Genomic DNA, 12,496 nt, shown 5'->3' with positions numbered 1-12,496 from the left:
TTTTATTATAAAGAAGAAAGATTTGTATTCTTGTATGTTTGTAGTCTGCGGCCAAGACTTACTTCGGGTCGCTAAGTCGCTATACCAGCGGCAGCGGCATATAAGTATGTTGGCAATGAATAGAATCAAAAACTACAGACCAGACCCCTTAGCATGAATTTTCATCGTGAACGAGACGTGAAATTACTCGATGAATTTTGTAGGGAAATTTTAGTTCTGCTACCGACCGCCAGGGGCGCTGTTCATATTTTCATACAAAATTACTCGATGAATTTTACTTCACGTTCACGATGAAAATTTATGCTAAGGGGTCTGATTTCAAAAATACTATCACTATAAGAAAGCTGCATTCACATAATATATAGGCAATTTTTTTTTTCATTTTAATTTTTACAATGAAATTGAAATATAAGATGGCCAATAGGGAAGAAGCCAGCTATTTTGAGCGCGGTGACACGCGCGCGGTGTAGGTAGGTACTGTCAGCTGTCACACTCCGAGTATGCTAGTTATGTCGGAGGCCGATCAATTGGAAATCCGCTTTACATAAAAAATAACCGAGACTACTGTTAATTAAATACATTATAGATTATACCAAATCGACATTATGTATGCTGGACAATCTCTGCTAAAAGAAATCGAATTTAAATTCCCAATTAGACATTAAAGTTTAACTAAGTTTCGCTACCCAAACCGGGGGTTTGCAATTGAAAAAAACATATAACTTCTGTTCAAAATAGTATTTCACAAAACTGTGCTAATATGCTAATTCCAATTTTTAAGACCTAATACCTAGTAGTTAGTAGGTACTAGAATGTAGAAGTAATTTCTGAACTTCTACACCAAGTCTAATTCAAAAAGCAGCGAGGAAGCCAAACCGACTAATGCGCACGACTCTATGCAACGAGGTACATTTCGCGCGCTATAACTCTGCTCAGACACACAAAGACCAGCGATTTTTCACCTCGCGATACCATCCTAGACCCAACAGCTGAGCTGGAACCCTGTCTTATTAGATGTGAGGACCACCGCGAAGTGTCGTGTGAAATATTGTGTAAAGGTGACGCGTGTCACGCGGTTTCAAGTTAGTTAGACAAGGTACGGGGGAAGCATGGAATTAATAGGTGTCTCTGATTGTGTAACATGAATTTTATTGCTTAACTTGGTTTTGTATGAATTTAAAAGGAAATGTACTTCACAAGAATTTTATGTAGAATATTAATAACTACATATCGATACCTTTTTTAATAACTAGGCGAAATTCTGTCACTCTAATTCGTAACAAGTAAATGGCCTACAGACCATACAGACATTATGATATCCATAAGAATGAACCGAGCGTGTTACAAATAAAAATTTATATTATAATATGTAGGTATGAAGAATCCACAACCAGACCAATCAATTTTGACCGTACTGTCACCGCATTTGTCACTGAAATGACCGATGACACACAATAACCATCCACACACAGACAGACAAACAGCGCTCTTCACATAGCACATTAGTTACAACTATTGTGGTAAGGAAGGGTATTAAAGAACACAGCTCTGGGCTATTTATTTATAAGCCATATTTGGTTAGCCCTGACGTATGATAAATTAGGTTTTGGCGTCTTGTGCCTGGTTTCGTTGCGCCGCTTGAATGTCGGATGTACGATGTCGATATTGTGTATTGAGGATACTATTGTTAGAGATTGTAAAGTCTAGTTAAACGTTTTAGAATCTTCTTCATTAAAAACGGAGAGCGGAAGCAACGACGACATAAAAATATATTTTAAAGATTAAATAGAACCTCAACTAGCATCAGAAATTTATGTAACTAACTTTTTATGGACTTACAGTCTGCAATAAATGATTTAATAATAATAATAATAATAATCATCATCAGCATCATCATCAGCATGTGATTTTTTTTATTAAATAATTATTCATAAATATCTTAAGTAGTACATTACCGTTTTTTATGTTAAATTCTACCTATAGGTATAGGTACCTACCTATATTTTATGTTGATGATTAGTCGAATTATTTATGTACATTTTAGAAAGTGTCAGTGAAAAAGTATATTGAGTATTAATCATATAATACAATTCTACGGTGACAAACCTTATTCTATAGCTCTAGTTTTTTTCACCGACAGGCAAAGGAGAAAAATATTATGCATGGGTTTGTAGGTACATTATGGTATACAGAGGTATTATAATATTATGTAATTTCCTAGTATACAGGTTGACCTCCGAACATTACATGTATGTCCCATGTCCATAAATGATTTACCATGGTGCATATTAAGCATTTTAGTATGTCACCACTTTATGTTAATGCATGATCTAACACCAACATTACTGGCAACAAGTGTCGATTTATCCAAGATTTATTTCTAAAGTCAAGAAATTACATGTAACATGAATTTACATGATCAATAAAAGCAACAGCATATTTCATTTATAGGTACTTTGTGGTACCACGTAGTGTAAGCACGTTCAAATACTAGTTTATTCCAAAATAAAATAATTAACACAAATATAGCTAAGTGACATACCTTACCATAGTAGTATTACCCATTAAAACAAAACAACACAGCACGTAAAAACTGAATGTTAAAACCCAAACCGTATCATCACTGCTTTACGTCGTCGGCATTACCAAAGTATTTACTATGATAATCGCTTGCGCAATGACCCATCCCAGCGATTACACGAAAACCGCACATTATACTTATTTGCCTGAATTTGAATATGTACGCAACATAGTATTATGTGCCAGTATTATTATAAGCTACGAAAGAGGTCGATTAAGAGTATTAGACATTATTGACCGCGCAATAGCCCACAATATGATGTCCGATTAAGGCAGGCTGAGGTCCGATCGGTTAAGCTATGGGAGACGTTAAGGGTGCAAATTGGCCGCTGCAGATATGAGGTCGCAGCAGGCGGCGTGTCGCAACGTCACTACACGTATTGTACTTCTATGGAATTTATTTGGCGGCTAGCGACAAGACGCGATTTTTCGCGGTACATATACCTATTACCTATCTAACACAGTGTGTAAAAATTATATATTTTTTATTTTAAAAAAAATCTAACCTCTACAAGTTGAATCCTCCTTTTAGACATTGAATGTGCTAGGAGACTCCATCACTCTTTCTATAAACATACATTGTTACAATTTTTGGCTAATAACTCTTATAACTTGGACTTAGATCAAGTCAATCTTATTTTATTTCCATAGGTACCTATCCATAACCAACTCTTATTGATGACGACATAGGACGTTATTGAAGACAGAACGTTTGCCAACTTTCAAGGATAGAGTAAAACTGTCACAGTACAAGTTGGCTAGCGCAATCACCCGATGTGTATCTTAACTGTAGATCCTTTACCAATTAGCGAAACGAATGTAGGGTTGCATTATGTAAAAAATGTATTCTCCCAGTGCGCTACAGTACAATAAAGTTGAATACTGAAATGGTTATTAAACATAAATCAACCAATAAACATTTATATGCTAATATTACTAAAATGAGCCGCCAATTTTACAAATTATTAGCCTGATCTGATAACTCACGATCCACCGCACTTTCTGGTCAGAAGAGAAAACAAATTGAGCGGACATTATTTTATTATCTAAGAGGTTATTCTAGATCTCGAAACCCCGAGGTCACATGATATCGAAAACAATAACCATTCAACCCTACTAATATCCTACATCCCGAATGACTTTCTAATGCCTGTGTTACCCTGGTACCCTGGTAGCCCACAGTTATATTGTTTATCTAACCCCGGGTCAGCTGGCACAATGTGTGCTTTATGCAAATCAGTTCCAACTTATATTCGAATAAATTAAATGCACAATTTGCTCAAGTCTGTATGTTTGATCAGATACAATACAGCTGAAAGGTTACGTTTGGTTACTATGGATATGACATAATCATAGGAATAGCTTTGGTGCGACAGGAAAGTTGGATATATTATTATGATGAAACGTTGGATGGACAAATTCATTCATTCTGTAATCATTTTTGGTATTCTCATAAAGGTTACGCATCCCTTCGTTTTATGCAACATATGGCGTATTTCAGAGCGTACCTCTACCATTAAAAGGAAATTAACCTACGAAAATGTTCGCGTTCGCTAAGCCGTAGGTACAGACAGAAAAAAACCCTTTGGTTGGCTGAAGGTGTGCAGTATACAGGATTCTGTACAAGACATTTAAATGTAGGTGCGTATTATTGACAACCCTAGCAAAGTGCAAAATCGGAACCAGTTCCCAAACGTCTCAAATCGATGTAGCCGTTCTCATTGCGTGGTTATCTCGGATTTGTTAATGAATAGAATCGAATAATTTAAGCGTCTCGTACAATCGACACCGCGTAATCAGATCGATCCGATTAATCGAATTTATATGGGATATGTATTAGTTCCTGTGCCTACGATTGTATCTGCGCTTAGCAGGTTGTTTGCGATTTGTTAATTTAATTTGTGTAGGAAAGTTGGCTAGTGAGTTTGTTATTACATAAACCGTTAACACATACATGTAAATAAGTAAAATATTGAGGGACTCTATGAAATCTACTGCCATGATTGCCCGAAATATCGGTACGTAACATTAACAGGTGCGTAATGATGTCGAAATTTCAACCAATTTCTGCTATGACAATCAGTGGCGGATTAACCTATAAGCACGACAAGCACGTGCTTGGGGCCCCGGGCCTCCAGGGGCCCCCATCCTTGTGCTGCTGTTTCATTTTATACCTACATTTTATTCATCCACAATTTATGTCCGATGTAATGAGTTTGCTCTGATTAAAGGGCACACGCGTAAGTATCACCACAGTTTTGCCTGCGCAGGCCGGCTTAAACACGGAATACCGTGCGTGTGGTTGGTAAAGGGCCTACCACACGCGTAAGTATCACCACAGTTTTGCCTGCGCAGTGGTGCCACTCTTGAAAGGCAATGTATTGCGTCTGTCTTGCGATCCCAACATTTAAAAAATCATAACTTCTCATCAGAGGCGTTTCTCCAAAATGTAAAAATACTAATATGATCAGATCTCCACGGTGCATTTTGCGATAGGTACATTATGCTCTTGAACGCAGCTAGGTAATGCCTATTTGGAGAACCTAGAAACAATAATATAATGCCTACAATTTAGAAGTTAACTTGCAAAAAGGCCAAAAATGGCTTTTTCAGCCATAATCTAAAATAAATTCTACGTTGTAGGTATTTGGTTCTTACTGCTAGGTTCTAAAAAAAGGCATTATATGAAAATTTACGTATTTTTACTTTTTGTAAAATCTTTTTTGTGTGAGATTTTGAAGAGAAGTTATGATTTTTTAAATGTTGAGTACGCAAGACAGCCGCAATACATTGCCTTTCAAGAGTAGGGGGCAGGCCGGCTTAAACACGGAATACCGTGCGTGTGGTTGGTAAAGGGCCTACCACACGCGTAAGTATTACCACAGTTTTGCCTGCGCGGACCGGCTTGTACTGTACATGGAATACCGTGCGAATGGGTGGTAAAACTGTATACCGCGCCAACCCCGAAGCGCCGCTTGGGCATTCTTCGACATGTTTGAAATTTTAATAATTTTGACATTAATTACAGTCTTCTCTTAAATCCTTGAGTAGTTTAACATGTGAATGATTTATTCAATTTTACAGCAATTTTTTTGTCCATTTCGATCGTGTACGGTTTGATTTTTGGGAATAGCAGGCAGCTAGACTTTTTTATAGTGAAAAAATCTAGTTGTTTGCAAACATTGAAAATATACCAGTAGAAGAAATTTATAGTTCCTCATTGGGAACATTGTTTCCAGTTTCCACACCGACGATTTCGACCAAAATATTGCTTGAGCGTACTTAACTGTGCCGTGTGATAGCTCGGCGTACCTGCGCCATAGAACAACGCGGACTCGGGTGACCATTCATACTCAATGACCTGCGCAGTTGTAACGGTGGTGATACTTGCGCGTGTCGTAGGCCTTTAAGGCAAGCAATTTTTTTTATGTTTTCCTTTATTTATAGAAAAATTATAACTAGGACGTTTTAGCTATTGAACTGTTTTGTCAAGGAACAAATTGTTCTAAATTAGGGGCCTACACAGGCTTTGTGCTTAGGGCCTCCGATGCTCTTAATCCGCCACTGATGACAATTATCATCGACTATTGATCACCTTTGTATGTGCTTAAATAAGCTTATTTACACAACCCTGCACATTGCTGGCACGTGAGAAAACCACCATTAGGATGAGTGTAGCACAGGACCGTGGGACTTGGTATAACATGGAGGACGCCTATACCCTGCAGTGGGTTGACATAGGCTGATGAACTGAAGGTCTAGTACGGGGCGCATTTAAGACATGACAAAAGTTCTCCGTCGCGCTCGCTCTTTAGGCTGCGTGATGTGAGTGAGCGTGATGCACGACTTATGTCACATGATGATCATGAAAGAAAAATAAAATTCAAAATCAGAACCGCGCCTTCTCTCGACCAATCACTGACCTGTGGCCTTGAGCGCGGCGACGGCGTGCGCGACCCCGGTCCAGGGGCTGGGCAGGTCGAGGAACACGGCATCAGCTCGCCCGTTCAGCTCCTCGCCGAAGCCTGACTGGCACACGTCTCTGTGTTTGGCCTGGCAACGAGATAAGTCAAAGTCAAATATTTTTATTCATCGTATAAATATATTTTTTTCTGATGAACGTTAATTTTTACAAACTATCTGTTCGGATAAGTTCGGATCTTTCTGTCTTAGGAGAAGAACGGAGGCAAGAAACTCCTGAGCCATCTTTTCAAAGAGAATCTCAGTTTGATCTGTATATATTATGATTATCTGGCGTTTGGCTGAACCGATTCTGATGCGGTTTTTTATGTAGCTGCCAAAGCGGGCCTATAACATTGCGTCGAGTACACTTATGAATGCACTCACAGTAACAAACTCTGCGATCCCGTGCGCGTGGAACTCCTCTGCGGCCAGCGCGGCGCGGTGCTCGTGGAAGTCGAAGGTGTGCACGCGCCCGCTCGGCCGCACGCGCCGCACCAGCGCGTGTGTTAGGGACCCGCTGCCCGTGCCTGGTTCAACATGTTATATTAACGCCATAGTACTTACGTCTAGTAGGTAGGTACAGATTTTATAGAATGACGAAAGCTATAAGTTTTGGTTTTCTCGCATACAAAGTGGCGCCTCTAGCGGAGACTATTAAGAAACTTTTGACAGATAATATATGTAGATGACAGAAGAAAACGTAGGTATATTTTTTTGGTATTCATAAATGATTGATTAAACCTATGAAAAACGTACAGTGAGCAAAAGAGATCAGTATCCACCCCCAGAGCAATGTGTTTGATCTCAATAGAGTTTTATATAATTATAAAAATAAAATGTGCTGGGGTGGATACTTATCTCTTTTGCTAAATTTAGCAATAATACATTTATGTATAATATCTTATGCAGATGCTAACTCTTATGCAGAGTATCCAGAGTATTGGTGAACCTAATTTTCATAATATAAGTCTTTAAATAGTAGTAAATCCATGTTTTGAATGTTTTGAATAGTACTTAGTAAATCCATGTCTTGAAAACTGTTCAAACATACATATAAACAATGTAATATTTGATATTTGTACAATAAAGAAATAAATTAATAAATAAATATGTAGATTGTTACTTAACAATATGTGTGCAGGCACCTGAATATTTGAAATCACTCACCAGCCTCAATAACCACACTTCCTGGCACCAGATCAAGCTGCATCAAGATCATGCTGATGTCCGGAGTGTAGATGATCTGCGTCCGGTGCGGCAGGGTCAATGACCACAGCTCCGGGGTCGGCTGCAGCACATGGCCCCAACCCTTGGATAGCTCCACCTGGGTATAAATGAGGGTTTCTTCTTAAGACGTAAAACACACTGATGTAAAGTTACCTGCAATTTATCATGCGTTGAAAGAATTCCCACTAACGCCTCCCACCAAACACATCAAACTGTGCACACTATAAACACATGAAACTATGGGAATTTCTTTCACTGCATGTTACATTGCATGCTTTCTAGCAGCACTGTGTATTATCCTTTTGCTTGTCTTTACATAAAATAGAGCTGCTCTAGGGTTAATTGCTTTGGAAAAAGGTAATCTTTTCAGTCTGGTTACTATGTGTTGCTTGCTGACTGCAAGGCATTTGGGTTATACCTTATATCATATACACAAATACTTAGTTATTCATTAAATCGTATAAGCTTCCTTTACTTTTATTGAAACACTGTATTCTGTTCAATGTTGTCATAGTTTGTATGTTTTTATGTAAAGATTATAGATCTATGATCTATAAAAATGGCATTATTACTTTTGTACTATAAATGATTTCACCATCATTAGCCAACAATTATGTTCAGTGCTAAACATAAACAGAGTGATTTAATTTTAAGTAATAAAATTAATTAAGTAAACTTAGGTGGGTGGGTGCTTAATGCTTATAAATAAATGTCTTAAACGTACATGTCAGTACCGCTGCTTATTTAGTTTTACGATTATAGAACAAGTATTAAACAGTAATAAAAACACTTACCCGGCTTCCATATTCAGCTCCTATAATATTTCTAACCTTCAAGGCACCGAAAGTTGTTTGATAAACATTTTCTACAAGTTCCCCCTTTTTGTTTTTAATTACAGGGTGTACATCTATAGCGTATAGATTGTTACTCATATACAATATCACTGTATCTCCTTCTTCAATCTTCTCTTTATAATTCTTAAAACTCATATTGAAAGTAAAATATCCTCAAGGATGGTAAACAAAATTACAACAAATTACAAAACAAAAACATGTGGTTTTGACGTCTGGGTCTACTGCGTTTGGTTTTCTGTTTTCGGAGGTGCGAAAAGTTTGTTTTTGGTAAGGAAACTTATTTAATAATTTTATTATCCTTTTTTTCACTGATTTATAGCTAAAATCTAGATTCTTTTATATAGTAACTTTTGTAAGGTTTGTCATTAAAATAAATACAGTTTTTTTCTAAATACCTATTTGTTGGTAAAACAAAACGCAAAGAAAGTTCTCGCTGTGCACAAATATCCTGAGGTATTCCTGGCATGCGATTGGTCTTTTTCATTTGAAAAGTCAAAATTTGTCCAATGACATAAGAGATCTAATTTCTACTATTTCATTTACTTTTCGTAGTGGAAAACTGTCCAAAACATAAAATAAAAATGTCGCCTAAATAATGCTGAGCTGACGTAGAATCGTAGATAAATATTGTGTTTTCTCCAAAACTAGGCTGAAATCAGTAGAGTAGCTCTTAAATACCGTTCAATATGACATATTCAAGATTAATGTGACCTGTGAATCAATCCAATTCATGTGCATGCTTCAACTATGGTGAAAATGGAGGGTTCGAAGACTACAAGTAAGACTAGCTCCCTGAAAGCTTTGATCTTGAAGGCTTGGCGTGAGCGATGGACAGACATCCAGTGGGGGATCAACATCAAGACCATTCTACCGAGAGGCGTAAGCGGAGATCTTTATAACCTCGCCGACTGTATACTCCAGCAGGCGATGGTAGGATGCGGTGCCAACCAACTGATTATTTCATATCTGAAGCATTCGCTGGCTTCCCACCTCGTCTCCTATGCGGCAGTGTTACAAAGGATTGCTAAGTTCGATGCGTTTCACAAGCCGCACTGTATAAGCAGCCTTCTTGAGTTCTTAGAGAGCTTCCTTGATAGTATAACATGCCGAGGAAAAATGGAGGAAGAAGTACTAGCCAGTGCTGTCTCATCTATAATATTGTGGCTTTTGCAAGTGTACCACTATTCCCTAACAAAATATCCAGCCTCAAATCCTATTCAGAGCCAAGATTTATTGGAGAAATCTTCATTGATAATGAACTCAATTGTAAACACAGATTTCCTACTCGCTATGTTCTTTCTGGCTAAGCAAAATGATCCCGAAGAGTACAAAGAAGTTATAAAAAAATGCCAGGAAATAACTGGATTTATGATGATGAACACACAGTTCAAAGCACCCGCAACTATTCACGACACATTACAGAAGATTATTCAACTGGGCATTGATCAAGTTGCTCCCATGAACAACAAGCCAGAAACAATCACATATTGCTTGCAGGCTCTGGTGAGTGTCAATGTATTATCTAACCCTATAATCGACTTACAATACATAGCTTGTCAGTTGGGCATGGTGAAGAGAGTAAAAGGTTTTACATTATCAAGGCTGTATTGTGAACTAATAAGGGCTTCCTTCATATCCCTCAATGACGCTAGCAGTGATGCCTCTAAGCAAGCGTTATGGGCAGCATTTACATTTCTGAAGGTTCCTCAAATTATCCAGTACTTACACAGTGCGTGCGGCACTACTAGCAATGATGGCGAGTATTCTCTGGAACTTGTTGAAGCTTTTGAGATGTTATTACAATCAAGTCCTTTACTAGATATTTTGGATAACAAGTGCTCCTGTAACAGTGTAGTGTCATTGCTGGAACCTTTGGTCAAGTTGAATGTGGCCACTGAAGCTCAAATAGCCTATTTTGCAAAGAAACGTGAAAACAAAGATTTAAAATTACAAAAACTTGAGCCCACTGGACTGCAGGGGTCTGTGCCGTCGTTCATTACTCGAGCTGAACCTACCCTTGCAGGAATACTTAAAACTATAGGGGGTGACTTCCACAAAACTCAAGAATCTCTTTATGCTATGCTCTGCCAGATTGTAAGTGGAACCACCTTAGATACAATCTTAGCCGTGGCCACAGTTGAAGGAAAACTGAAAGTTTTTGTCTCAAGACTAATCAAATTCAATGAATTTGCTCTGTTAGCGGCTAGTGAAAAGAGTGCTACCCAATCCAAAGTATATATTTTTGATATATCATTTCTGATATTGTGCTCAATTGTCCAAGATTATGGAGCTGATGCCGTACTAGATGAAAATGGAGACTCATTTTTTGAGCAATGGGTAAAAGAATGCATGCCACAAAAGGGAGTTCATAAACCTCCTGATCAAATACTTCAGAAGTGTGACCAGCAAGTGATTGACATCTTCATTCACCATTTGAGTGCTCCAGATTTTGACTTCAAGAACACAAATTTAAAACCTCATGATCTTTGCATCAATGTCAGTGGCGTAGTAAAAGAAGTTCTATTTGCATGGGAGCAAGGTTCACTGACTGCAGCTGATGTTAAACGCATGTTGGATTCTCTTAGGCAGAAAATGGCGTCGCTGGCAGTGTGCGCCTCAGTTTGGCTTTGTGCATACATCAATGTAGTCCATCAAGATGCTTTCCACAAACCAATTAATATGATACAGCAGTTTTTGAGTCCTCCAAGTGAAACTGAGTTGACACAAATTGACAATTTCAAAGAAAGAGCCATGCTTATGTCCCAGATTTTAAGGAAAATGCAATATGACGTTAATCCACCTCCAGCACAGAAAATCAAACCATCAGCCCTACCTCACACGGTAGTTTCTAAAGAGCCATTGCTAGTGCAACTACAAAAAGTTTGGGAAGATGTCAAATCTCGGGGGTACCTCCATATTGACGCTACACATCTTATTCAAAGTCTCCTCAACACATCAGGTCACGTATGGTTTGTGACAAACCTGGTGAAAGAAACTCTGAAATATCGTTATCAGAATGATCTTGACAGATCAGTGGATATCGTCTTCGCAATGTTCCATTTGGACATTGAAAAGTGCACAGAAGCTCTACTCCTGCATGTTTTGCCGCAATACCTATACAATGCGAAATTATCTGAAGAACTTGTGGAGCCGCAATCAGCTGTATTAGCTAAACTGGCCGTCTATTGCATTTATGCAGCCTTGGAGAGCAGCAACTCTGCTAAAACACCTGGTTCTAGAAAGAGACGCCACGAGGATGGCGATGAAATAGAAATGCCTACTGCCAGCAAACACAGACGGCTGAATGACAACACATCTGATTCTGGAATCTATTCCAGCTCCGTCTCTCAAATTCAAAGTTGTGGAGTCGTTTTAAAAGAGCCGCTCATATCTTCGCTGGAATGTTTATTTAAGACCTTTATACAACTGGCGGGGAAGAATGGGGACGTGACCCCGCAGACCCATTTCATTTTCAAACTCTTAGTTTACATCGTCCAGTGTGGGAAAAATAGGACCCAAGTGGTTCTGCAGAAAATGCCAAGTGAATTGGTGCCAACTCTGATAAAGGCGTTGCCGGAAATGTTTAACATAAACCTGATCCTGAGGCTGTATGATTTATCTACGCCGCACGGAAGGAAAGACACTGCGCGAGACTTGTGCCTGCTGAGAAATATGCAATTGAGGCCCGACTAACAAGTGTAGTCACGTTTTCGTATCCGTTTATAACTGAATTGATTGTATACTTATTCTTACTGTATTTGTCTTTAATGATTTTGATGTATTCAATTCATGTATGTATTTTATTTAAATTTAAGAATAAATAGTTATGATCCATACTTTTTCTTTCATTTATCTGTTGCGGGAAGGGACAG

At 38.4% G+C, this 12,496-nt stretch overlaps 2 protein-coding genes across 2 annotated transcripts in view; one reads left to right on the top strand and one right to left on the bottom strand.

The window, feature by feature from the left end:
• The window catches only part of LOC105389586 (tRNA (adenine(58)-N(1))-methyltransferase catalytic subunit TRMT61A), a 77,170-nt gene extending 68,323 nt beyond the window's left edge, over window positions 1-8,847 (bottom strand). The window contains exons 1-4 of the mRNA XM_011560727.3: window positions 8,565-8,847; window positions 7,711-7,867; window positions 6,928-7,070; window positions 6,504-6,633 (exon numbers count right to left, since the gene is read on the bottom strand). Coding sequence (XP_011559029.3) covers window positions 6,504-6,633; window positions 6,928-7,070; window positions 7,711-7,867; window positions 8,565-8,759 — 625 coding nt within the window. The 5' untranslated portion in view covers window positions 8,760-8,847. The remainder of the gene's footprint in view (window positions 1-6,503; window positions 6,634-6,927; window positions 7,071-7,710; window positions 7,868-8,564) is intronic.
• A 338-nt stretch (window positions 8,848-9,185) lies between these two features.
• Window positions 9,186-12,460, top strand: LOC105389569 (mediator of RNA polymerase II transcription subunit 24). The gene has a single exon (XM_011560700.3). The coding sequence runs from the start codon at window positions 9,372-9,374 to the stop codon at window positions 12,315-12,317; it is 2,946 nt and encodes a 981-aa protein (XP_011559002.2). The 5' UTR covers window positions 9,186-9,371; the 3' UTR covers window positions 12,318-12,460.
• The last annotated feature ends 36 nt before the right edge of the window (window positions 12,461-12,496 follow it).

The sequence above is a fragment of the Plutella xylostella genome, chromosome 7, assembly GCF_932276165.1.
Source record: "Plutella xylostella chromosome 7, ilPluXylo3.1, whole genome shotgun sequence".
Classification (NCBI taxonomy): Eukaryota; Metazoa; Arthropoda; class Insecta; order Lepidoptera; family Plutellidae; genus Plutella; species Plutella xylostella.
Note: the sequence above shows the minus strand (reverse complement) of the source record. Positions and strands in the feature narration are given on the sequence as shown.

Coding starts and splice junctions, on each gene's coding strand:
- LOC105389569 (XM_011560700.3), top strand. CDS start 9,372: ATGGTGAAAATGGAGGGTTCGAAGACTACAAGTAAGACTAGCTCCCTG.